General features: G+C 42.2%; 3 protein-coding genes across 3 annotated transcripts; all 3 read left to right on the plus strand.

The window, feature by feature from the left end:
* The first annotated feature begins 2092 nt into the window (after positions 1–2092).
* On the plus strand, positions 2093–8890 carry LOC146572247 (fascin-like). Its single transcript, XM_085276281.1, has 5 exons — positions 2093–3156; positions 6043–6199; positions 6321–6442; positions 6690–6860; positions 7617–8890. The coding sequence occupies exons 1-5, from the start codon at positions 2334–2336 to the stop codon at positions 7820–7822; spliced, it is 1479 nt and encodes a 492-aa protein (XP_085132407.1). The 5' UTR covers positions 2093–2333; the 3' UTR covers positions 7823–8890.
* A 5294-nt stretch (positions 8891–14184) lies between these two features.
* Positions 14185–15276, plus strand: LOC146572248 (GTP-binding protein Rhes-like). Its single transcript, XM_085278618.1, has one exon. The coding sequence runs from the start codon at positions 14380–14382 to the stop codon at positions 15019–15021; it is 642 nt and encodes a 213-aa protein (XP_085134744.1). The 5' UTR covers positions 14185–14379; the 3' UTR covers positions 15022–15276.
* A 4782-nt stretch (positions 15277–20058) lies between these two features.
* Positions 20059–25107, plus strand: plk1 (polo-like kinase 1 (Drosophila)). Its single transcript, XM_085276284.1, has 12 exons — positions 20059–20356; positions 20449–20827; positions 21113–21281; positions 21478–21622; positions 21899–21992; positions 22110–22335; positions 22467–22509; positions 22625–22722; positions 22823–22900; positions 23655–23809; positions 23909–24091; positions 24196–25107. Exons 2-12 carry the CDS (start codon positions 20465–20467, stop codon positions 24388–24390), a joined length of 1749 nt encoding a protein of 582 aa, XP_085132410.1. The 5' UTR covers positions 20059–20356; positions 20449–20464; the 3' UTR covers positions 24391–25107.
* The last annotated feature ends 1911 nt before the right edge of the window (positions 25108–27018 follow it).

Below are 27018 nucleotides of genomic sequence, written 5' to 3' on the forward strand. Positions count from 1 at the left end.
GCACCATCTAGACTGATAGTTGTCAATCATTTTGCTTCTCAGCTGTTGTTTTATGAGATCTTTTAGTCTATTTCATTTTGTCATTTAACTTGATTCAGTGCTTCCGCCAGTAATCAGGCCGGGCTCTGGCTAGTGGAATTGAAATTTAACCCCGGTCATTCATGATTTAATAGGGGCAAGTAGGTTTGGTTCATTTTCTCTTTAAAAAATTAAATAATAATTATAAAATATTGTGTTAATCTTGATTATCGTTTTCTGATATTAACATTTGTTTGATGATCTGACACGTGATTAAATGGGAAGGGGGTGAACGCAGCACTGTAAGCCCCGTGAATGCTTCACGGGGCTTACAGTGCTTCACATTACTTGAGTAGTAAATACTGTATCATTTGAGCAAGCTGAGTTATACTTCATTACACTTTCTCACCACGAGCTATCTAAAATACAGGCAACCAGGCATTATACTTCAAAAGTATACACAACTCAGTGTTCATTACCAAGACTCAAGGACTTTACTGTTAGGTAATGAAAAACATCCAGACTCTCCTTAACTTGATGAATTTGCTTTTTTTTCTTTCCGAGATTCTTGTCCTTGCTGCTTTTCTCCAAAAAGCCAGATGGGGGCGATGTAGTCCCAGCTGTAAGATATCCTCTCCCCCAGATATCCCACCTCCGCACTAACTTTGCAGGCTGTGTCCCAGCACAGGTTTCATGTCCTGCACAACCTCCCGCTTCAAACTATATGCACAAGCTCATATAAAATCCGTACTTTTCATGGTTTGCTTATCCTACATGTTCATTTCATTGGACAATGTTGTTGGTGGGGCAAATCTGGGATTCCTTTCCTCTCTTGCTACCCCTTCTCTTTGTTTTGGGTATATCGTGCTACTCGTTTTAGCGATTTATAACCAATTATCTAATTATTTTATAAGCCATAACTAATGATAAATAAAGATCCAAGCATGGGATGCAAAAGTAGTGCCATCAAAATGCTCATCTTGACCAGATCAATCAATCAACCAATCAAAAACCTCCGTTTGTTTTACAGTTATCAAAGATCAAAAGCTTAAAGTGAAAAGTTGTCAAAGATTTTCCTGATTTTTATCAGGTTACTGACTCAGCAGCACACCAATTTTTCATGCAGCAAATTTGCAAGCCACTAATCTCCCTAAATTAAAACCAAGTAACTGAAAATGTATGCATACAAAGTGAACTGTTCATGAACTATCCCGTCTTTCAACTACATCCTCGAATTACATTAGGAATTAAGGTTTTTAGCTCTACACAGGCAAAGCTGCTGTGAGAAAACTTCACTGGCTTATAGCTATGAGGAAGATAACTTTGCGGTACAAAATCAAAACACCATTACCATAATCAATTATATGTTCAACTACTGGAAAAGAAAAGAAGAAGAAAAGAGAAAAGCTTCATTTAGCTTCTCATGGAGCTTTTTATACCTCAGAAAGCTCTCCTGGGGTTGTGGGCGTGAGGAAAGGATAAGCACCCGCCGTTCTCTCTCTCTTTCTCTCTCAGAGTATAGGTGGATGTGTAGACAGGAGTTATGACAAAGCACGGGGGAGAAGGACGGAAGGGCTGATCAGACTACAGGATGGAAAATGGGTGGAATTTCAATGAAGGGAAACAACTGAGTAAATTCGCACTTTTGTCTCTGATCTCTCCGATGTTCATGTGTGAAAACACAATGTTTGCATTGTTCCACACTCAGTATCTTTTGTTTGGTAATTTTTTTTCAGCACAGATTTTGTGAAAACTACAGGGGGAAGAGAACATTAAACTACAAACTACCCCACATCAGATTCAGAGGGGACATTTGACTCATAAGAGATCCCAGCACATGGCCTTCTGTATGCTGACATTGTCAGAAAATGGCCTTTTTCTGCCTCTTTCCAGCACAAACATACCAAATCTGTTAGGTGGTGAATCCACAGAGTTCTCCAGGAGCAATGGAAAAGTTAGTGCTGATGGTGTGGATGATACTGGTTATATGTGTGGGGCTATGTGAAGATCAGTGCAGGGGTGGAGTGGTTTGTCAAAATTGCAGTCATCTCCCTCCAGCTCCTCTGCCTGTATCTGGGGCGTGTACTGCCTTGGAAAAAAAAACAACTCACAAGCTTGCAACTCCTGCAGCTCCAGCGAGCCAGTCCGGATTTTTACCCAGTTAGGGGACACTGATCACCATCAGCACCATCAGCAGCAGCTCTCTCTCTCCTTCAAACACCCCCACAGTCTTTCTCCCTCCCTCTGTCCGTCTGTCTATCCCTCTCTATAAGACCAGCATCTCCTTTCTTTGCTCCTCTTGTCAAGCTGCAATCATGTCCTCAAACGGCGCCGACGGGGACCTGCTGCAGATCCCTCTGGGCCTCATCAACAGCGAGGGCAAGTATCTGACTGCGGAAACATTCGGCTTCAAAATCAACGCCTCGGCCAGCAGCCTGAAGAAGAAGCAGACGTGGACCCTGGAGCAGACAGGGGAAGACGACAGCGCCGTGTTCCTCCTGTCCCACCTGGGCCGCTACCTCGCCACGGACAAAGACGGCAACGTTACCGCGGACAGCGAGACGCGCGAGCGGGACTGCCGCTTCGTCATAACGGTGCACGAGGACGGGCGGTGGTCGTTGCAGTCCGAGCCCTACGGCCGCTTCCTCGGCGGCAGCGAGGACCGGATCACCTGCTTTGCGCAGACCGCCTCGCCGGCGGAGAGATGGAGCATGCACCTGGCCGTGCACCCGCAGGTCAACCTCTACAGCTTCGCCCGCAAGCGCTTCGCCCACCTGAGCGCCCGGCAGGAGGTGTCAATAGATCGGGATGTCCCCTGGGGGGTCGACTCGCTTGTGACCCTGGTGTACCGCGATCAGCGCTACCACCTCGAGACTTCTGACAACCGGTTTTTGCGCAACGACGGCAACCTGTCCACCGCAACGGACAAGGATACCGGCTACATGCTCGAGTTCCACTCCGGGAAAGTGGCATTCCGCGACTGTAACGGTCGCTACCTGGCCCCCGTAGGCCCCACCGGCACTATGAAGTCTGGGAGGAGCACCCGGGTGGGAAAGGATGAACAGTTCGGCCTGGAGCGCAGCCACGCGCAGGTCGTGCTGACTGCAGGCAACGAGAGAAACGTCTCCACAAGGCAAGGTGAGGCTGTACAGCTGCACTGACCCAAGAGACACCAAGTAAAAGAAATGCAGTTTCACCGTGAGGTCACCGCATAGCTGGACACAGCAGGAGGCAGCTGTTGCGTGTCTGCATGAAAAAGTAGAGCAGAATTAGAGACCCCCGTTAGCTCATTTTCCTCCCACACCATGTGTTTTTCATTATCGCCCCCCTCCCCTCCGCTCTTTTTTTGTAGTTGTTGGGGGGCGGGGGGCAGTCCCTGCCAGTTTAACATTTTTCCTGCAGTAATTCTACCCCTGCTCTGTGGTTGCTGGCCCCGGGTCAGCTTCAGTCTGCAGCTGTGCATCGTTCTTTATCTCAGAACAGACAGAAAACGAGGGCAGATTTGCTTTGGAGACAATGGGAAAATGGTGGAGAGGCAGAGAACGCGGGCCACAAAGAGCGAGGTGTGCCTTACACAGGTCTTTATCCCACATGCAACCTCATTGTCTCGTTGCCTCCCGGTCTCTAATTGATTCTGTGCACAACATTAGCGGGGATTTATCAGTGTGTGAGTGAGTGTGAGACAGACAGAGAGCATACCAAGGGAAATAGAGGATGGTTTGCTTGAATGAGGTCAGTGTATGTAAGGCAGTGACTTGTGACCTAAATTGTGACCATAATTGAAAGGCTGATGGAAAGCAGGACCAGGGGACTTGGACTTATAATTCATCACAATTTCCTTTCTTTGTTAAAGAAATAACAGTGCTGCTGCATTTGTACAAACCACTAATGGTTCAGTGGGCTCAATATGGGCATTGCACAAGCATTTTGTTAACTGGCAGCTTGGGTGTCAGTAATGAGGACAGAGACATTTTTACTCTCTCAACTCTTCCAAGGTGGACTGGTTTTATGTAATGCGAGGCTGAGTCCAGTTTCGTGTCTTTGTAAGAAATCTACTGGTCAAATCTTTTTGCTCTTTGTCTGGAACCATTTTCCCTATCAATAGATGTGTTAAACTCGCGCTAAATTCATATTCAAACATATTAACACGTTTCTTCTTCTGGTATTCAAAATATGTTGTCTCGATGTGGGTTGCAGAGATGATGGGGCTCTGCCATTTCACCACATCCCAAAGGTGCTCTACTGGATGACTGTGGAGGCTATTTGAGTACAGTGAATTTGTTTCCATGTACCGGTTTAAGATGATTTAAGCTTTGTGACGTGGTGTGGTATGCTGCGGCCACAAAGGGATGGACATGGTCAGCGACAATACTCAGGTAGGCTATGGTGTTCAAACAATGGTCAGTTGGTACTGAGGGGCCCAAAGTATGACAAGAAAATATCCACCACACCATTACACCACCAGCCTGAGCCAGTAATATACAGTAAAATAGATCCATGTTTTCATGTTGTTTATATCAAATCCTGAACCAATTATCCAAATGTTGCAGCAGAAATTGAAACTCAACAGAGTAAGAAAAGCTTTTTCCAGTCTTTTGTTGTCCAGGTTTGGTAAGCTTCTGTAAATTGTAGCCTCAGTTTCCTGTTCTTAGCTGACAAGACTGGCACTCAGTGAGATCTTCTATGCTGTACAGTCCAGAGGTTGCCTTCCTGTTGCTGTCCTATCAGCTTGAAGCAGTCTGACCATTCTTCTCTGAACTCTGACATCAACAAGGCATTTTTGCCTAGAGAACTGCTGTTTCTCTGTAATTTATCTTCTCTGTAAACTGTTACTTGAATCACATCTCTTCTCCATTTTCATGCTTGGTTTAAACTTAATATCCAAATACATTAACTCTGATCACGGTCTCACTAACATCTCCTCATATGTAAGAACACGATTCCCTCTATGGAGGGATATGGTGGAATACCAGTCCCTTCATGTAATTGTTCATTACAAGGTTGGTGGATTTGTTCTGAGCAACCATGTCATGATTTATGTAAAATACATTGCAGTTGAATTTTTAAAATGCAATTTTATGTGCCATTTAGTTCCATTATATTGTAGGAAAACCGCTTATATCTGCAAAACTGGCAACTCACACCAAAAAAGCTTAGACAAATATCATTACAGCACATGTATTTAATTCATGATTTGATTTATGGGTGAACTCTTTCTTGTTTTGATGAACTCACAATTATTTTTCAGCTCTACAATTTAGCTCATTGTTTTGGTTTTAGTCTCAGAGCCTATATTTGCAGATGGCTGCCTTTTTAAAAACAATTAATTCACTTTAATATAGTTGTCCAGTAAAAAACAAAGAAAAAGGGAGAAAAAAACAGCAGATTGGGGGTGAACTCAAGTAGCTATTTCCCCTTGCAGATGAAGTGAAACGAATTACAGCTTAAAGTGGGGAACATTTAAGGGGCACTTGTCATTTGACCTCAAACATGGCTCCAACTCAGTGGTCATCCCCCTGATCAGCAGCAGACAATTCTGCATGGAGCAGCTGACTGGATCAGCTCTGGATCAAGGCGTGTTAACATATGGCTATGTAACACACACATTTGTTTTTACACAGCACTTGATTTGAATGGTTTGCTTTTGAGTTTCAAATCTTTAGCATATAGTTGGAGTGTACGTGTTTTGAGTCAGCAGGCTGACAAATGGATCATAAGCAGAGATGTTCTCGACACATTAGAATTCTAACTGATCAATGAAACATTTAATGATGAGGAAAAACTTTCTACTTTATCGTTACTCTGCTCAAATGACCACATCTACTTCTTCTTCTTTTATCTAGTCCCATTCAGGACTGGTGAATCCACTGAATGGGTGCAGTAAGGCCCAGATCTTTGTGAGTTTGAGACATCCTCTGGCTTTAAGAGTCTCTCGGGAGAAAGTTCATAAATTTAAGGGTTTGAAAGTTTCAGACATCCAGAGACAAGAAGGAAAGCTGACAGCAGTCTGCCCCACTTTTCTAGGCATGGATTTGTCAGCCAATCAGGATGAGGAAGGGGACCAGGAAGTCTTTCAGCTGGAGATGAGCCGTGAGGACAGGAAGTGTGCTTTCAGGACCGCTGCTGGAAAATACTGGACACTCACAGCTACCGGAGGACTGCAGTGCACTGCCTCCACCAAGTAACAACACACATACGCACACACCATATAATGTTGAATGTTGGTTAACACCCATTTTATTTCATGCATAACCAACATTCAGTGGAATAACTGGCTTGTTTATTGTGTGGGTGTGTTTCAGGTCTGCCAACAGTTACTTTGAATTGGAGTGGCGTGACGGCCGTGTGTGTATCCGTGCAGCCAATGGCAAGTATGTGACTGCTAAGAAGAACGGGCAGCTGGCTGCTACCATTGACAGCGCAGGTCAGCCATGCTCCTTACATTCCCAAATACAACGTTTTCACCAAAAAAAAGCTTTGATGCACATATCAACATATTAAATGTGATATGTGTGAAAAAAAGATGTTATGGTTCAGCATTGATGGTGCCTGCGCAGATGTTCGAGTTACCTATGCCACGTCCTCTAATGCCCCCATATACCCGCGTAAGGTGCTTTTATGAAACAAGCCACAGAGTAGTTTGGTCCAACCTTAATCTTTTTTCACTTCAGGGGAGGCCGAACAGTTCCTGATGAAGCTCATCAACCGTCCAATCATCGTCCTCCGCGGGGAGCACGGGTTCATCGGGGCTCGAAAAGCTGGAACGGCAACCCTAGACTCCAACCGAGCATCCTACGATGTTTTTCAGCTGGAGTTCCACAATGGTGCTTACTCCTTCAAAGGTGGGTAACTGTTTGAATAGAACAATAAAATTGTGTGTCACTTAGATGCAATGTGTTGTTTTGGCAGGTCATACTGTTTTTTTCTTACTAGAAGTCACAGAACGTGACTTATGTGAGACTAGTTAATGCATTTGAATACTTTCCAGGGAGCCGGGTCTAATGTGGATAACAAGAAATGTGCAGTTATATTTAGTGTTTTGTCATAGATATACTTAATATAACTGAAGCTACCTACACAACACAGCAGTTGTGCTAGAATGAGACAAAGAAGCTGACTGAAACCTCTGTAGCAAAAGAGCCTGTATCAGATTCAGATCGTTCAATAAACAATGCTTCTATTTTCTTGTCTCGTGGCTTTGATTTGATTTTCTAATGAATGTGGTGATGTTTGCCATGGTGTTTAAAATAGTGTTCTCCACAACCCAACCCTCTTCAACCCCACCCTGCTTAAGGGAAAGTCAATATTTAAGCATCTAATGGGAAAGCCATTATAGCTGTATGGATCACTCACCCGGGGCCATCTCCCATTTGAACCATCATACTCAGGCTTGACAGGGAGCCAGTATGATGCATTATTTTTCATCTTGTATTGTATTGTTGGCCAGCAAATTCTGATCCCAAAGTATTTTAAACATTTAAATAAAATTATGTCACATATCTTTTCCTTGAATTCCTAAACTAAATTGATAAAATTGATATACTTATATATGTGTACTGTGTGTCTGCGGAGCCTCATTAAGTGTGTTGTTTGTCCAGACTCCCAGGGGAAGTACTGGTGTTTTGGAGATGGCACAGCCATTGTGTGCGGCGACTCATCGCCTGTCCAGTTCCTGCTCGAGTTCTGTGACCTCAACAAGATGGCCATTCGTACTCTGAGGGGGAAGTATCTCAAAGGGGATCACGCTGGAGGGCTCAAGGCGAGTGCAGACTCCCTGGAGAGCGCCACCCTCTGGGAATATTGAGAAAGCACAGCTGGACTTCTCCACTATGCTTCAAACTAGAGGTAGTTAGTGTAGGTAGCAGTTCTTTCTTTCTTTTGCATATGTGTGCGTGCCTGTGTGCGTGTGCGCAGTTCTGAATTTGTTTGGATGGGTGGCGGAAAAATGACGCTGACGAGAGGAACCAAAGTGCTAAAGGTGTTTTGTTTTTGTTGTTTTTTAAAAATTTCTCAGTAATGATCTCATCTTACTGGTCTTTGTACTGGAGGCTTGGATTTACAACGACTTGCTGTTAACTGAATGCATTGTAGTGTGATTGCACAGTATTTGTTTCACTCCCAGTTAAACTTTACACATGCCGTACCTGATAACCGTCAGGACAGTTATTGTTATAAGTTGTGCCTATCTGTGGTAACTAATGGTGTAAATGAACGTGTTGAATACTATAACCCATAACTCGCAGTATCTAACCTTCTCCTGCTAATTGTCCTGCTGCCTCTATACGCTGCTTACATCTCCTATTCTCGTTCAAAGTGTAACGCATAATGCTCATCAGATGAAGGAATGTTACTGATTTACACGCGTCTGCTGTAAATACTGCTCTTTTTTTGTCACTCAATTATTGAAACCATAGCAACCATGGGAAACACAGAGCCAGGGGCTGGCAGATGTGTCTTTTTTTGCCTGTACACTCTTGGTGAATAAAATAAAAACAGTTTGAAAGGAGCTTCGAAACTCACTCACCGAGTGAAGGAGTCGCCTTAGCACAATAATGACACACAACGCACTCAAACGCACACAAATGCATATAAATAAAAATGCATTAATTCCAGCTGTTCTAACACAGCGCCCAAAAATGAGCACAATATTACAGCGTCCTTTTTGAACTACGTTAAAAGCACATGTTTGTGGTGATGAAGTGCCCGCCTTGGATTGTGTGCTGCTGCTGCTGCTGCTGCTGCTGGTGTGTAAACACAATGGTGGAGTCATCTCTCTGGCTGTGCCTTTCATAGAGTACTCTGTCTTTTCCCTTTCATGCTCGTACATTTCAATCAAGTGAAAAGTCCAATAAAGTTTACCTTCTCAACAGTGGATCGTCTTGTTTTTCTCTTGGTTGATTTTACTTGAAAGGGTTAGCTCCACAAAGAGAGGGCATTTGTGGGTTTGAGGGATTATTTCTAAAGATTCACACTAACTTCCATCTACATGTTCATCTGCTTCCATCTACAGCCAATTAGAGTGTTACAGAAACTGATATGACATTCATTTATTTTATGTGGGGCAAACTGATGTAGGCCAAAATATCTTTATTCCTTGCTTGTTTGGGCAGGACTACACCATGAGAACTCCTATAATAACTTTTTCAATGCAACACTAAATTCTTTAATGGCAGTTTAAATTGTTGGTTGTATGTGACCCTGATAAAGATAAGCGGAAGAGGATTGATGGGAACAATAACTGTAGAAACAGGGACAGTATAAAAGTTATAAGTGGTGAACCTTGATGAAAGGGTTAGTGATATCTCCTTATGAAGCCTTGGGCACAAATCACTTTTCAGAGTTATTTAAACTGGATGTGATGTGTGAAACTACACGCTTCCTCACTGCCTGACGACCTTTCAATCCAAAGTTCTTACAATGTGCTTACAATAACTTGTAAGTTATTCAGTGTTAAGCTTGCACCTGCGATTTCTTGCTGCCAGAGCAGCTGTCTTGCCTAATCACTCACTTCCTTGTTCTGGTTTTTATAGGATCATTTCAGTCATATTCCAATCATGATGATTGTGTGCAGTGACAAGACATTTTATAAGGTGTATATAGCCAGCCCTTGGCTCTGCTGCTGCAAAATGGTAGTGTGCTTACAATTTCATTTTGAGCATGCTCAAAGTACAGCTTCACAAGTTCCCTGCCTCTGGTCTAATCTTGCCCGTAATATAACTGAATTGATCCCATAAAAACAAGTCCGAAAAAGGAAGTGAGAGCAATATTGCAGATCACATGATTAGGTAAGATAGCTACTCTGGGAGCAAGAAGTCATCCTGCCCCTTTACAGGAATCCGCTTGATAGATGTAACTTTAAAACTGAACAGCTCGAGTCGAGAGATGACAGCTTGAACAAAATGCACATAGTGAAAAAGATAAACCTGATAATACTTAATAATGCTGTTTTTATTGTTATTAAATTGTGCATATGGATCAATAACAGGGCTCAGCTGATCTGTCTGTGCAACAACTGAGCTCAGCATTTGGGTCACATGTTTCTTCATGTTACACCTAAACAGAAAAGAAGGTGGACCTACATTATTATTCTTTTCATAGATTTTTTCCTCCAACCATCTTGTTCTGATGAGGCTATTTAGCAAATGCTGTTGTGTGTGGGAGAAGGAAGACAGAGCCTGCATCACGTCCCCCTGAGAGTGCACTGAGCCAAAACGGTAGAGGAGAAAGCCAGCCGAGCTCAAGAACGAGGTAACCTACTCCACTTTCTCTCTTCTGCAGACCAAATCTCAACTCTTGAACGCTATAATGGGTGCAAAACTTACGTGTTTGAATACACGCAAAAGCAGACGAACGATCATCCTTCATCTTTCACTGCAGGGTCTCTGCGTGTTGCCATGGCAACAAGTAATGCAGGAGCGAGGCTTTAGGAAGATGACTGTTGAAAGATGGAACACACATTGCTGAATAATCCCAGCAAACCTTGTAATAACCAAAACAGAACCGCCCTGTGTAACTACAAACACAGTTTCTGACACACTCACATGAGGACTGTGGAAATTAAAAGCCTGAGTGCTTATTAAAAGGATTGGAGCGTCCACTGTGCTCAAGGTAATATGATAACCTCCCATGCCTTTTTCAGTCTGTGTGCATAAAGTCTTTAAGAGAAAGCACATGTCGGGTTTGAGCCAAATCCTCCTGCCAGAAAAAAGCTCACATGGCACTGGAGCGGAGGGACAGAGCAATGAACAGAAGTGAAGACAAAGCAGGAATGAGGTTTTCTTTCTCCTGGGCAATAAACGTGATAAAGAAACTCCTCAAAGTGAAATGGGACAGCGTTTTACCATCCTGAGAAAACTGTAAGAACAGTTGTTTTTTTATTTTATTTTTATATATATATATATATATATATTCTTTTTTTAGGATAAATTATGTAATGTGTCTATAGTCATACCAGTGGGAGAACTCTTGAGTAACATGCTAATACTAGAATGTACCACACTCACAATGACAGTGTTCTCATACACTATGTCTAGCAGCAGTGTCCCTTTATGCAAACTCATAAAAGGACGTTAAATCTTTTATGATTCTTGAAGTAAAAAACCATAACCATAATAAAATACACACTCACTCATGTTCATGTCTTAATGAGGACATCTAAGTGACATAATGCCTTCCCCAGCCTCTTACCCTAACCATCAAAAATGAATGCCTAACCCTAACCCTTAGCCTAAATCTAACTATAACCTAATTGTAACCCTGACACTAAAACCACAGTTTGAGCCTCAAACATGCCTTCAAACTCGTGGGGAGAGGTGACTGTTGGTCCCCACATGTACAGTAGCATTGCAATTTTCTGTCCTCACAAGGATGTCTAAACATGTACACATATATCAGAGAACTGCAGCAGATGCTAGTGTTTTGAAGAAGCCCACAGTTGACACACTTCAGAATCATCTAAACTGCATGAAAACGTTTTCTTTTAATGTGCCTCTCTGACTGAGACAGGACAGACTTTGTTTAAGGGTAAGCTACTGTAAGATATGAAGCCGATTTCATTATTTATACCCATGATTCCTGTGTAACATATCGATGACTCTTTGCTGTTACTTCTGCACAGATCACATACTTGCAACAGCAGCAACTTCCCAGTTTTTAATTGCAACTCCAACTGTCTCAATGCTTTTTTAATGTGTCTACTGCTGCCATCTAGTGTACATCATTTAAAAATGCTTTAAACCTGATTTTCACTTTATCACCAAAGTATATGGGCACTTCTGTTATTCCTAGCTTAAACTATATCCTTAATTAATATTATTAATTAAGATAAATATTATTATAATTAATATTATTAATTAAGATAAATGATTATTATAACTGTGCATTAAGGCAAATATTGCCCTGGCAACATTTATATTTATATTTATATTTTAGGTGAGTATGTGGAGCAGTATTCTGGTGCATTGTCTCACAATCCAAAGGTCCTGGGTTCATATCCATCACCTGGCTGCAGCCTTTCTGTGAGGAATTATGTTAATTGGTGATTTAAAATTTCCCATAGGTGTGAATGGTTGTGTGTTTCTATGTCTTAGCCCTATGACAGACTGGTGACCTGTTCAGAGTCTACCCAGTGTCTCAGCCCACGGCAGCTGGGATAGGCTCCAGCTCCTTCCCACAGCCCTGACTTAAATAAGCAGAAGAAAATGGATAGACAGAAGGGTAATAAGTGTTTCCAGCTTTCTGGAATATGTTTCAGTGAAGCCATTGCTGATTTCAATCTGAAAATGTTTTAATGCACAAAAGCCAAGTGTGTAAAAGAAATTTCACACTACTTTTTTTTGTTGTTCTAAATTGTTGTATTACCGGTAATTTGTGTTTCACACCTCGCAGCTACCATATGGATTTACCCAGATTCTGGAATGACCCAAAGCACTTAGAACCCCCCCTTAAAGCTGCAACCACTTATACGAGAGTTCCAGCAGGCCTCAGGTCAGTTTCAAGGTTGGCTTGTTCTGTTTTTACAGTTTGTTCCCATCTTATTTGCTCCTTTATATTACTGCATACACTTCTTCAAGGGTACAGATAAGAGACGCAAATGCACTCACCCAAATACACGCGCACAATGACAAGCTATCACAGTACCTATTTACCAAGTGATAGCCACGTCCCGCCAGACAGAGTTGGTCAGCGAGACACAGAGAATTTAGTTCTGTACTTCGTGCAGGGGCGTAATTTCCAGGGGGAGTTAGGGGGGTTATGACCCCCCAATAAAATTATGAATTATCTTGCATAAATAGGCTGTTGATTTTCTTTACTCATTTCAGTTATTACCAGCAGAATAGTTGCATGTTTAATCATCTGTGAATTTACCCAGATTTTTTTATTTATTTAGACAGAGATCTTGACCCCCCAATGTTCAGCAATGTTCAGCAATGTTACGCCCATGACTTCGTGACAGTAATTACACGCTTCATAAGAAAAATTTAGCGAGTACAGTTTTCTAAACCCCATTACTTGCATCACATAAATTCTACTCATGCCAGCCACCTGCTGTGCGGTCAATGTGTTCGCATCATCACACCACTGACAGCTTCTTCAGGGTGGTGCTGGTAGGTCCGCACAGCCAGTTACCACTGGGCAGCCTGATGCTTGCCAAATTTCTTTTGGAAGGCCAGCAGCGCTTTTAATTACAGGTAGTGCGCTTTAATCATCAGATTATAGAGCATGTGTATTTGCATCAAACAATGGGTCTTTGTGGCAGGACTGTCATTAAAAAAAAACCTTCCACACATGGTGTAAACATAACTGCACGTGACAGGACCTTGTTTGCGAGCATGTATGACTGTTTTTTTTTTTTTTTTTATTACCACCAGACTTCAGGTTGTGACCACAATAACAAATTCAGGTGTGGGTGGAAATGTTGAGTCAAAGGAATGAGAGAAATGAGCCAATAATTCAAAAGCAAAGGTGTAATCACAGAGCAGAAGACGGTGCACACATTTAGTTGGGAAGGGGAAGATTTACTGGTGACAGACTCACTGTGGTTAAGTCTCAAGTTTGACCACTGAACCTGAAATGGGACTTACATGCTTCTTTTAGATAGGAAAATCAAAATAACTTCTTCGCAGTTCAGAATCATGATTTATTTTATACTGGGCCTTGTAGCAGTCCCTTAATTCATCCTCTGTCAAGTAACAAGTTGCAGCTCCCTCCTAGCTGTTTTTTTTAGCCAGCTTTCTTCTGATTGGCCACCCTTTGCAAACACAGGGTTTGATCAGCAGGTGGGGGTTCTTGCTCACCGCCAGAGCTGTATTTCTGCTGGTGGGAAGTAGAGTGCTGCAAGAATTAAATTTTACGATGAGGATTCAGAAAGGTATAGCATCCCCATTGTTCCATTAATAAAAAATAAAAAGGGGGGGGGGGGGGGATTAGGATCATTGCAGTAAATAAGCAAACGCAATGGTGGGATGTAAAAGGGCTAACCATGGGTTGTAAATTAACTACAAAGCTTCGACAGAAGCTTGTTATTGTATGCACACTGTTGTGAACTGTGGAAATGATTTATGATATCCGGGTTCCTGTGAAATACACTGGCATTGAGTTCCATGACTCACAAACGCTGCAAACAAACGCACGTGTTCGACTCTTTCACACATGTTGACATAAGCGCTGAAAAGACATTAAATCCATAAATCATTTATGTTTCCATGCTGCCAAATCGGGTGTGCTCCGTGGCTTTCAGAGTCTGAACTTGAGCGATTTTGAGCGGAGAACGACCGGGTGGGGTCGTATCGGTGGAGCAGCCTATAAATAGCCTGGCTGCATGGAGCTGCATAAAGCTGCACGTGCGCCGGGATCGTCGGGATGTCTCCGTCAGGGCGTCCCAACACGGTCCGGCTTGTATTCCTGGGAGCAGCGGGGGTTGGCAAGACCGCGCTCATCCACCGATTCCTCCACGACGGATTCGAGCACAAGTACACGCGCACTGTCGAGGAGCTTCACGTGCTCGAGTATGACACCGCGGGCTCTGAGGAGAAGATGCGGCTGGAGATACTGGACACGAGCGGCAGCTACTCGTTCCCGGCTATGAGGGAGCTCTGCATCCGACACAGCGACGCCTTCGCCCTGGTGTACGCGGCAGACGAGCCCGACTCCTTCGAGGAGGTGCGTCGACTGCGCGCCGAGATTCTGGAGCTGCGCGGCGGCGGCAGGAGCGTGCCCATCACCGTGGTCCGCAGCAAAGCGGATCTGACCGAGAGCGAAGGTCGAGCGCCGGTTGCCTGTGACGCCATGGCCACGGTGGAGGCTGAGTGGGGCGCAGACTTCGTGGAGGCGTCCGCGAGCACGGGCAGAAACGCGGTCGGGGTGTTCAGCTCGCTGCTGCAACAGGTGAACCTGCCGCCACGACTGAGCCCCGCGGCGTGGACACGCAGAGACACCGTGCCTAGGCCCCGAGCTAGGAAGAGACCCTCGCCGAAGAAGCACAACAGCTGTGTTCTGTCGTAGAAACCGCTGCAGCTGGACTGCGCCTGCTCAGTTTCGAGCCCGTTCTCACTCTAAAATGTTACGCTTTGGAGCGTGTTGCAGTTTAACACCTGTTCACGGGTGACGGCTCCTCGGGTCACTTTAATGTGTCTGAAAGCCATCGGGGCCTGTAATGCTCATAGTTTAAGGGGAGCAAACGGGATGATGCACTTTATTTGAGTCCTGTTTTGTGTGTACATTTTTATATGGTGTCAGTAAAATAACTTTGTTGTAAAATGTGTCCGGTGCTTCATTTGTAAACCTTCCACTGGTCTTGGCACATCTCAAACGAGTCTGTCTATGCGTGGATCATAGAGTTAAACACCAATGTGAACAAGTGTCTGATGGGCACTAGAGCTTTTTTCTTTCTTCAATAATCAGAAATCTCATAATGTGATGGTTAAAGTAACCATCAAAGCACACACACCTGTTCTTTTTCTCCTCTCATTCCCTTTGTCTGTTTGGTGGTCTCCTCTTTTTCCTCCTTTCAGCACCTCTCTTGCCAGTAGACTGCTACAGTCCCGCTCCCGGATGAGTGTTGAAACAATAGAGTACACTGAAAAAAAGGGATTGGCCAGCTCCTGGATTTACATAAGCATCTTGCGTGTATTTAACACAAGTGCCTCATGCTTTAAAGTTAACTTTAACTGCATAGTGTAGAAACTACATGATATGCAGAGAGGCTAGATTAAATTGTTCATATCATGTTCAAGTGAAGTAAGTCAATAATATATCAATGTTAAATCCCGCGACACTGCACGGGTTTCAGACTCGCGCTCTTTAGATCGTGGTTTCAGGAAGGCATCCATCTCAGTCAAGTCGAGCAGCCACCTCTACTGTTTTTTAGTATACCAAAAAAAGTAAATTGGGTGGTTGTTACATTAAAAAAAAGTCTAACTTGTAATTTAAACACAATAATTTCATGTTTCTATGAACGTAATTAAATCATGAAGAATCTGTACGAAATTCAACAACTTAATTTGTTCTTGTTGACATTACATGATACAATCTAGTAAGAGTGCTTAGTTGCTGAACTCATGGAATTCACAAGATCGCACAAGATTTCAAACTGCAGGAAAATCACTGGAGTTATAAGAGGCAGACAACTACACACACACCACGTGCATGCTATTGCTATTTATTGTGGATTATTACAAAAACAAAAAAATTCTGCATCAAATACAGGAAATCATAGCTTTCCTACATTTGCTAGGTTGTTGGCATGGTGGTTAGTGCTGTTGCTTCACAGTAAGAAGGTCCTGTGTTCAAACCCACATTCTGGCTAGTTTGCAGGTTTCTCTCTGGGTATTCTGGTTTCCTCCCGCAGTTAAAAGTCATGCAGTTGTTAGAGTTAGGGTTAACTGGTGATTCTAAATTACCTGTGAATGTAAGTGTAAATGGTTGTTTGTTTCTATGTGATAGACTAGTCAGCTGTCCAGGGTGTACCCTGCCTTGTAACCTATCACTTCAGGGTTATTTCCCAACCCCCCTGCAACCAGGATAAAGATAGAAGGATGGTAGTTGTTGAAGACCTATTCAATTTTTATGGTAACCAGTTCCTCTGCATTTAACCCATTCACCCAGTGAAGCAGTGGGCAGCCACCAGTGCAGCGCCCGGGGAGCAGTGTGTAGGGATGGTACCTTGCTCAGTGGAGTCGAACCCCCGACCTTCCGATCATGGGGCCACCACTCTACCTACTGAGCTATCCCTGCCCGTTGTTGAACATTACGTAATATGAAGACAGCATGTAGTATTTAAGTGACCAATAGTATTGGGATAAAAGTTATTGAATAGTGTTGAAATAAAATGACAAAACTGTGAAGGATTAAAATATTCCAAGAGCTCAACTTACTTCATCTGAACATGTTTCAATCGCGTTTTATGAACACAAAATGCCGATGTTTATTGATTATGAAAAAGTTGATTTAACTCAGTTGTTTAAGTTTCTGCCAAAGCAAAACATTTGTGTGCAACCAATGTCCACTATTGAATCAAGTAAATCCAACATGGCCTTTTTTTTTTCAGTGATAGAGCCCAGAGAGCTTTTATGAGAAAAAGCACTTTTGTGAGGTCCCCACTTAGAACATTTATAAACTTCTTTTTTTGTCAATAAATAAGTGAATGAATAAATTAATGGATAAATGATCTTGTGAAGGCAGCCTGGCTCTTTCTGGAAACTTTCTAAAAAAAAAAAAAAACTAGACACCCCCCCCCCCTTTTTTTTTTTCTCATGTTGTTTCGTTTATTTTGGAAGTAGCTAGCTGACCTTGGGAGATACCATTAGTTTTATCAGTGTAGGGGAGGAAAAGGCAGGTCAAATGCAAATAAAACTACTAGATTTTACCAGTTATGATATAAAAAAAAAAACTAAACAAAAGACTATATCTATGTTTTGTTAAAATATGAGTAAAGTTTGAGATGATACAGTTCTGGTCTTTTTAAATTCTTCTCTTGGATGTACCCGCAAATATACATGGGCCCCTGAGGACGTGACCAGAATGGCAATTGGCAATTGAACCCACAGTCTGTCGATGCTGTGATATTTTTTTTTTAGAGAAAATGGACACTGAAAATCAGTTACAAATTACTGTGACTATTCAAATTTATCCTCTGAGAAAATATTTCTGATGGGAGTCTCTTCCATTTATTCCTAACATCCTCGCATTCCAAGCTTTCCAAGATTTACATCTTAAAATCGTTCCTCTGAGTTATTAAATCGATGTACAAAGCCGATGAGCATATTTTTTTCTAGTGATAATGAACAACAAGCGCCATTTTCGGCTTAGCGTGAGATAGTGCATCATAAAAATAGCTCCTTTCTTTGCTTGAAGTTGTGTCGTGACGTTTTAGACACACACACAGACACTTATATGAAGTAGAACAAAGGGGCTAAGCAAACACGCTGGTCTCATCATCTGTCCTCTCTTCATCCACTTGTTCTCCTCTTATTTTCCTCTCTTTATCACCATGTCAGTTGTAAAATCTGTTGCTAAGCAGATATTAATCGTGTCTGCCACAAAAGCATTAATATGAATGAGGAGCAGAGGCTCATGCAGCACACAAGGGCTAAAGAACAGAGGCTCCTGACAAGGATGAATCTGCATCATTACACATCAAAAATGTCACACTGTTGGATTAAAAGCTTTTGTTTATCTTTTACCAAGAAGAGTGAACAACATGAAAATTAAAGTTTGAATTACTTTATTTGTCAGCTGCACGTGGCAAGAATAAAAGAACACCTGTGCTCTTGGACAGGCTTCTCAGTCATTTAGATAAGGAACAGATCAATAAAAAAGAAAACCAATATACACATCTTATGAAACAAGATGATAAAAATACAGAATAAATAAAAGCACAATGATTCAAAATACATATAAACAGATGGGTGACAATGATGTGATTAAGAGAAATCTCTGAAACATGCCATGTGTGTTTGTCTTGGATGAAGATGAATCCCATTATTTTCATTCTTGAGAAACAACTGAGTGCACTATGGACGGAGGCTGTGATGCTAGAAGAGACTATTTCCATCACAACAGAAATGTTTCATCAGGCCTGAGATGAACACTCATGACAGCTTAGCATAGATTTACAGTAACCACACACACACACACACACACACACACACACACACACACACACACACAGCATAAATGATCCACCAGTGCACCTCAGGGGTGGAGGGTTCAGAGAATATTACAGCACTATATATAAAGTGTATCAGCTTTCGTAGCAATTAAGGTTTTTGTAAAGCCAACATACAGTTTTTCTTATTTTTATTTATTGAGTGTGATAATAATTGTCATTTACCAGAACTAGCATTAGTGGCAATTGTAGAAGCAGCAGGCTAGAAGTAAAAGGCATTAAAGGCAATGACGCAGAGCAAGGCTGTAGCCATGGAGTCAAGACTGGGGTGAAGCAAAGGCCTGGGTGGTTGGTTTATCATGACTTTCAAGGTGGACCATGTTTGCCACAAATTTTGTTTCCACTCCACGCAATTCTTAATCATTCTTCTTTCCATAGTTACACTTCCAGTGAAAAATTATTTACATAACCTTTTTCATGAATGCTCCGCCTGAAGTTAAGTCTAGTTGGTGTTGCAATGACAATCCCATCAATTATTGTGTGGAACTATAATATATCCTGAATGTACACAAAAGTTTTTAATGAAACTAATGAAACACAGACGTTGCACTGACTAACACTCGATCATACTTGATCCAGAAAAGGTTTTAATGGAAATATGGTGACACTTTTTGAACAGTCCATTCAAAGAAATTCAGTCCTTTGGTTCACTGTATAACTACAGCCTTCAACAACAGCAATTTGTTATGGTAGTGATATCAACATATGTTAATATTGGGACCCTATGAAGTTATAGCTTTATATTGCATTCGGGAAGTTATAGGAGTGACAGTGCCCCCTACTGGCTAAAAACAGTAATAACAATAGGTTGTGTGTTTTACATGAATGTACAGTCTACATGTTGTAGCTGGTTATGCTTTAGAGTTAATTAAACTGGACAACCTCACGACTGATAATTACGAAAAGTAGTATTACACGAGTAATAACGAAACAATACTTATCGAAAACTAGTGAGGTCAGCGTATAAATAAGCAAAGGTTATTGCAGTGAGTAGTCTCATATAAATTAGCCTATAGACTGCTGCCTCGACTAAAACTAAATCGGTTACAACAATCCACGATGACGACTATTTATTCCGGGCTTTTAGTTTAAAAAAGAAGAAGAAAAAAAATCAAATGACCATTAAATCCACGTTATCTACTTGGGTAAAAAAAAAAAAAAGAAGAAGAAAGGGAAAAAAACGGATGTATGTCACGATTAAAGCCCACCCCGACTACATTTCCCATCAGTACTCGCTTAGAGAAAACAAGGACAAACCAACAACAGGGATTCAGCCAATAACACTGCGGAATGTGACATACTCGTTTAGTGATTGGCTATGTTTGCCTGAATCTCCCACGATGCTTTGCTGCAATACCTTAGAATTCAAATCGAGCGGACCAATCAGAGAGCACCGTAACGACCGAGGCAGCATTTTAAACTTGTAGCAGAAACTGTTGTCAAAAGGCAGGACGGGTTAACGCTGCAGCCATCGACGGACAACTCTGGCGATTACTTTATTCAATATTTTCGTTTTTAAAAAATAATTATAGTCTAGTTGCACCGTGTTTTAATTGTCAATGAAATGTTTAAGTAATAACCGCGTCTAAAGCGTATTATAGCTAGTTTTGATTTAAATTCAGAAGTGCAGGGAGCACGCTAGCTTCCAAGGCCAAACTAACGTCAGTTAAGGTAGGGTTAACAATACTCTCTTCCTTGGGGTTTATCATTAATAACTCTATTGCAAAGGGGCTTTAAAACGTTTCTTTTTACTCCCGGCTAAGAGCACTTTAATCCAAAATGAGCGCTGGTGTTGCAAAGCCGGCGAACCCGATGCCGCACGTCGACCCAAAATCGGCCACTCTAAAAGAAATCCCAGATGTTCTGGTCGACCCACGCACCATGAGACGATACACTAGGGGGAGATTCCTCGGAAAAGGTGGTTTTGCAAAATGCTACGAAATCACAGACGTGGAGACAAAGCAGGTTTTCGCCGGAAAGATCGTGCCCAAATCGCTGATCCTGAAGCAGCACCAGAGGGAGAAGATGACTTCGGAAATCTCCATTCACCAAAGCCTCAACCACCCCAACGTCGTGGGCTTCCACGGGTTCTTCGAGGACGATGATTTTGTGTTTGTCGTCCTGGAAATCTGCAGGAGAAGGGTGAGTGCAGAGAAAGTGTCCTTTCTGTTAACTGCGGACGGCCAACGGTTACCCTGGCGGTCTCTTCCCGTCACAGTGCAGGAAGCTTGGCCTGTTTAAAACCACAGGAGCTCTGAACATAATTCAAATGAGCCACTATTCCTAAACTCAGTATTTTGATGGCATTAGTACTTTTTAAAATCCTTTCTTTCTACACTACATGGTAACCATCCGATATACTTGATATTTGTTGCTGCTTTACTGTCTCAGTGCCCCAGTTTAAAATCATTTTCTTATCCAATTCAGTCCCTGCTGGAGCTGCACAAGCGTCGTAAGGCTGTCACAGAGCCTGAGGCCCGATACTACATGACTCAGCTGCTCAAGGGTATCCAGTACCTGCACAACAACAAAGTGATCCACAGAGACCTGAAACTGGGCAACATCTTCCTCAACGACGACATGGATGTCAAGATAGGTAATTTGCTCAACTCAGCATGATGGCAGGGACTCTAAATGTCAACTGGGTATATCAGCAACCTGCTGGTTTTAGAAGAAAAGGATGAGGCACACCCAGGTCCTTGCGTCAGTAATTTCTCATACTTCAAGAATGAACTTTTGCACACAAGTGTGCCTCTTTACAGTTATGTCCCCCTTTTTTTCTTTTAAAACAGGGGATTTTGGCCTTGCCACAAAGATTGAGTTTGATGGTGAGCGGAAGAAGACCTTGTGTGGAACACCTAACTACATAGCTCCTGAAGTGCTCTGCAAGAAAGGCCACAGCTACGAAGTGGATGTCTGGTCACTTGGGTGTATATTGTAAGTCTGAATACACAAGCACACCTGGAAACGGAGGTGTTACGGCCACTGAGTCATTCACACCTTGTAGTGTCCATTCTGATGCCAATGCCAAGCTTTGCACATCTGCTTGTTTAATATAGGTTTTTTGTCTTTTTACAAAATGCAGCCTTATGAGTCCTAATGGTTTTATATTTTCCCAAGACTTACTTCTAATGATGTATTAGAAAGTTAAAAGTTTTTTAAAAACAAAAATCTGCACAGTCACTTTTACCTCCTCCTTGTCTGAATTCTTAGGTACACTTTGTTGGTGGGCAAGCCTCCATTTGAGACCTCCTGTCTGAAGGAGACCTACAACCGCATCAAGAAAAACAACTACACAATCCCCTGGGTGAGGCGGTTTAACACGATGCTTTTTTTTTTTTTTTTTTTTAAAGAAAAAAAATTGTATACAAAGATGCTTTTTCGTTTAAGTCGTATCAACTTAAAGGCAATTGTCTTCGTGCAGCATATCAACCCAGCAGCGACCACCCTCATCAAAAGGATGCTGCATGCCGATCCCACCCAGAGACCCACCATTGCTGAGCTGCAAGCGGACGAGTTCTTCACGTCCGGCTACATCCCCTTGCGCCTGCCCACGACTTGTCTCACAGTGCCCCCGCGATTCTCTATTGCCCCTTCCACAGCCACCGAGCTCAGCCAGAGACGCCCGTTGACAGCTATAAATAACAAAGGTAATCCTCCCAGCAGGAAGAGAGTTGAAAGAAGCCCCAACTCTTCAGACGCTTAAAGCAAGGCTGAAATATTGGAGATGAATTATTTTAGTTTTTGCAGGAATGTTAATGATACGGGTTTGTGTTTCCAGTAGGGACGGAGAAGGTGGAGATGAAGGACGAGCCTGCACCACGGTGAGATGTTTGTCCCACTGAATTTGAAATAATGGAAATATTTATAAAGTACAGGTTTGCTTTTTGTGACACATTTATGTATTTGGATGTTTTGACTGGTGTAATCTGTGTGTAGGGAGGTTGAACCGTCGGAGAACCACCTCAAAGACATGCTGCAGCAGCTCAACAGCATCATTGCTGCCAAGCCTTCTGAGAAGGCATTCGTCCGCCAAGGTGAGTGCTGTCTTTTTATGACTGTGCTGCATATTTCATTAAGCTGGATAATCTGCGTGTCAGTGCTTCATACAGAGATGTAAATTCTTTTAATAAACAGAGGAGGCAGAGGATCCTGCATGCATCCCCATCTTCTGGATCAGCAAATGGGTGGACTACTCTGATAAATATGGACTGGGTAAGTATTACACTTAGACTCCACATCCATCCATCTGCACTTGAACACCTAGTTCAGAACAAAACCCCAAAACAAAGGAAACACAACTGTGATATTGGCTCATTTATGAAGTTGTCTAATACTAATAGTGTAATATTGAACCCTAAAGAGAATTTATACTTTCACTGTGAAAATTGGTAGTCATTGGCCTCCATCGGTGGGCTGGGGCGAGCATATAGATATAGAGAGATATAGATTTCCTTTATTTTGGAGTCAAAAGTGATCAGATGGTATAAGACAGGTGGAGCTAGTGATGCCAAAGCTGCAGGTTTTCACATGGATTTATTTGACTGCCATGCGACTGGATTTCTTTTTGCAACCTTGGGCTTTCGCCCCCTGGTGGTCATTAAATAGAAGACACGTTTAAGGGACTTGTGGTTAAACTTCACTTTTGAACCTCAGAATCTATGTCCCAGTTTTTATACTCTTTATGCATCGGTTAATATCTATTGCAAACAATTGCAGGAATTACGCTCACTGTAATTCGGAGCACAGATGACGTGTTTGCTAGTTCAAAAGAAACCACAGAGCAAGCGTTGTTGTAAGGAATTGGCCTTAGATTGACTGAGGTGTTGCTTAACTAACAAGTAGGGTGCCTCGTCTTACACTTTGGTCTAAATGCAGGTTATTTGGTTATTTTAAGTATTGAGCGTTGTGCTAAGTACATTTTGTGTTTATGAATATTTCAAACAAGAGTTTCTCATCTTCATTTCAGGATATCAGCTGTGTGACAACAGCGTTGGCGTTCTGTTTAACGACTACACCCGTCTGATCATGTACGCTGACGGAGACAGCCTGCAGTACATCGACAAGACTGCAACTGAATCCTACATGAGCGTGCGCTCTTTCCCTTCCACTCTCAACAAGAAGGTAAGAAGTTAGACCTTTTGTTTTGTGTGTGAGACGAGGTTTTAAATGGTCTCCGCCCTCGTTTTCATACTCAACTCAGTGTTTCTCTCTTCTTTGTAGATAACATTGCTGAAATACTTCCGCAATTACATGAGCGAGCACCTGCTGAAGGCTGGCGCAAACATAGCACGTCGGGAAGGAGATGAGCTGGCACGACTGCCGTACCTTTCCCTCTGGTTCAGAACCAAAAGCGCCATTGTGCTGCACCTCACTAACGGCACGGTTCAGATCAATTTCTTCCAGGTAGGACGCCACACCACCTTCCTACGGTCCTTAACTGGTTTACCTGTCTTGTGATGGCATATACAGATCCTTTATTCATGCTTTTGTTACTTTGTCTCTGGCAGGACCACACCAAGCTGATCCTGTGTCCGCTGATGGCTGCAGTGACCTACATAGATGAGAAACGAGACTTCCGCACCTACAAGCTGTCTCTTCTGGAGGAGTTCGGTTGCAGTAAGGAGCTGGCGAGCCGCATTCGTTACGCCAAGCTCATGGTGGAGAAACTGTTGGACAGCAAGCCAACTCCCGCCGCACATTAGTCCCCAAGTGTCTTTAATCACCGGCTGCTTCTCCGTGAGTTCAGGACGGGCTCGAACTTTCAGTCTTCATCTGTTTTATGGGTCATGTTGTAATCCTTTTTTATTGCCAACACTTTCACACCTACTGTGACAATTCATCTTATATATGTTGTACATGGAAAATTCCCATCTTTCAGCCGCTGTTTTCTCTTTTAAAAAATTGTCTTCCTGTTTATAGAAACTCTCTTGTTCTTGTAACTTTCTCGATGAAGCTTGCGTTCCTGCTGACAGCACAGACTGTGTGTGTGTTCAGATGAGTCTAGACGGGAAAACGTGAATGTTCCCTTGGTTTACATTGAACTTAAAGTTGGAACGGTCCTCCGAGGTTTCCTCTGCATCTTTTGTTTGTACATAAAGTCCTGCTTTTCAAACTCGATGCTGAGTGGACAGACTGTGAGGTGGGAGGTTGAGACTCGGGCCGGCTGTGTGGGTGGACGAAAGCTTCTCTGGTCTGCTTCTCTAGTTTGTTTTTTCTGTGTCGTGTGTAGAGAAATGGACCATGTTAATACGTCTGCATCATGTACATTCTTTCTCTGTTAGTTTTACTTTTTATAATTCTATTTTTAGATGGCATTTTCAACAAGTTGTACAAACATGTACATACTGATGAATATGAAGACATGTTGTAAAGATGGATTAATTTTACCTGTGTTTAAATAAAGATTCTCTTGTACAAGGCACTTCATGTCTTCAGGGGGGGTAGTGTACAATCTGGATATTTGTCAGCAACAAAGATTAGTATTACAAGTCAGGGTGGTTAACTGGGGGAAAAACAAATAAATACCACACCAGCTGAGAACTGGCTGAACTTCTACTCATGGTATGACTGAAATCGTGGACGGATATCCTGTTTTCATGCACCCAGCACAGGATTCACCCCTTCTCAGGTCACATGTTGAGGTAAGCTACTTTCTCTTTTTTCCCCCTTTAATATAAATGCAGGTGTCCTCTGATATTACACACTTAAACACTCTTGAATTTCATTTTCTGACTTGGTGAGATGCTTTAAATCATTGATGTAGAACCCATTTTGATCTCATCTGCATCAGACCAGTGAAACTGTCCTTTCTGTCAATGTACTGAACTTTAACTACACATTAATCCTAGAGATGCCTTAATGCTGAAGTATTATTTTAACAGATTGTCTTTTTCTACATTATAATGAAGTGCTGCTGCAGTATTTGAAATAAATCTGTCAGGATGAGACTTAAACTGAAGTAAATGTGTAAAATTACAGAAATCTGGAACTTAATTACTGTGGTTTGGTATGAATGGCTATGGGGGAAATCTTGATCAGTAGAAAAAGCTAAAAAAAATCTATGGAAGTGCAATTAAAAGTCCAAAATTTCTGTTGCCCTTCACATTGTCCAAAGCCATCCAGTGGATTGGAGTCTGTACTGGGCCCATTCTGGCCCCTGTTTGAGACCCCTGGTTTGAACCATAAAAAGGATCATGTGATCATCCACTTCACTTGTCTCTTTCAGGCCTTTGGTGTTGCTTAGCTGGCCAGTGCATCCTACCCCATGTGACTTCGATATCGCTTATTATTTAATTGTGCAATTATTACTGTCTGTGGAAATGGAGCATCTGAAAATATTGTCAGTAATTCCTAAACATCAGTAACTTCAGTCACATCTTGATTGCTTCAACATACCGTGGTGGTGTATGGAACAAAAGTACTGTATTAAATATATATATATATATATATATATATATATATATATATATATATTCTCTTCTGCTTATCAGGGTCACAGGGCTACACATAGAGACAAACAACCATTCACACTCAGATTCACACCTATGGGCAATTTATGAGCAATTAATGGCCACGTGGTAGGGTCGAACTCATTAATAACTGAACCCCACTGTTGCCTGCTGGTCACCAACGACCTGACTGGGAACTCACCTATTTTTATGACTGTGGCTCGTAAAGATTTGCTTAAAGAAAAAAATGTGACCATGGTCCAGTAAACTATTAATGATGAAATGGAAAACAATCTACAGGGGAAATGAAAAACTGAATATTTCATTAGGGGAGAACTATTGAATAGTAACTACAGAGACAGTTAAATAATATTTATAAGGAGAAACATTGTGGTGGCATTATTACATAAAGGGAAATAAACAATCACCTCCCCCTTTGTTAGGTACATCTGTTTTACTTCTTGGTAATGCAAACATCTATTCAGCCAATCACCAGCAGCAAACCTCTTCATTTAGGCATAAACCTGAGCATCAGCATAGGGAAGAAAGGTAATTTAAGTGACTTTGAATGTTCCATGGTTGTTGGTGACAGACAGACGGCTCGGGGTATTTCAGAAACTGCTGATCTGCTGGGATTTTCCCACACAGTCATCGCTAAGGTGTTACAAACAAAAATATGCAGAAGAGCATCTCTGAAAGCACAACACATTGAATCTTGGACTGCAGCAGCAGAAGACTACACCACATGTGCCACTCCTGTCAGCTAAGAACCAATACATTTGGACAACAGATGGGAAAAATGTTTCATGGCTGATGAGTCTCGATTTCTGCTGCAACATTTAGAAGGCAAATTGTTGCTGTGCACGTTCATCCATCATGAGT

Source organism: Mchenga conophoros, linkage group LG6 (genome assembly GCF_057382185.1).
Source record: "Mchenga conophoros isolate Kocher_MC1m ecotype Shallow Benthic linkage group LG6, M_conophoros_male_GT1.1, whole genome shotgun sequence".
Lineage (NCBI taxonomy): Eukaryota > Metazoa > Chordata > Actinopteri > Cichliformes > Cichlidae > Mchenga > Mchenga conophoros.

What these genes read in the sequence shown, in the direction of transcription:
- LOC146572247 (XM_085276281.1), top strand. Translation starts at nt 2,334, where the DNA reads ATGTCCTCAAACGGCGCCGACGGGGACCTGCTGCAGATCCCTCTGGGC. An exon ending in AAACGTCTCCACAAGGCAAG is followed by an intron (nt 3,157 to 6,042) that starts GTGAGGCTGTAC and finishes CCACTTTTCTAG; the next exon opens with GCATGGATTTGTCAGCCAAT. An exon ending in CAGTGCACTGCCTCCACCAA is followed by an intron (nt 6,200 to 6,320) that starts GTAACAACACAC and finishes GGTGTGTTTCAG; the next exon opens with GTCTGCCAACAGTTACTTTG.
- LOC146572248 (XM_085278618.1), top strand. Translation starts at nt 14,380, where the DNA reads ATGTCTCCGTCAGGGCGTCCCAACACGGTCCGGCTTGTATTCCTGGGA.
- plk1 (XM_085276284.1), top strand. Translation starts at nt 20,465, where the DNA reads ATGAGCGCTGGTGTTGCAAAGCCGGCGAACCCGATGCCGCACGTCGAC. An exon ending in ACAACTACACAATCCCCTGG is followed by an intron (nt 21,993 to 22,109) that starts GTGAGGCGGTTT and finishes GTCTTCGTGCAG; the next exon opens with CATATCAACCCAGCAGCGAC. An exon ending in GACAGCTATAAATAACAAAG is followed by an intron (nt 22,336 to 22,466) that starts GTAATCCTCCCA and finishes TTGTGTTTCCAG; the next exon opens with TAGGGACGGAGAAGGTGGAG.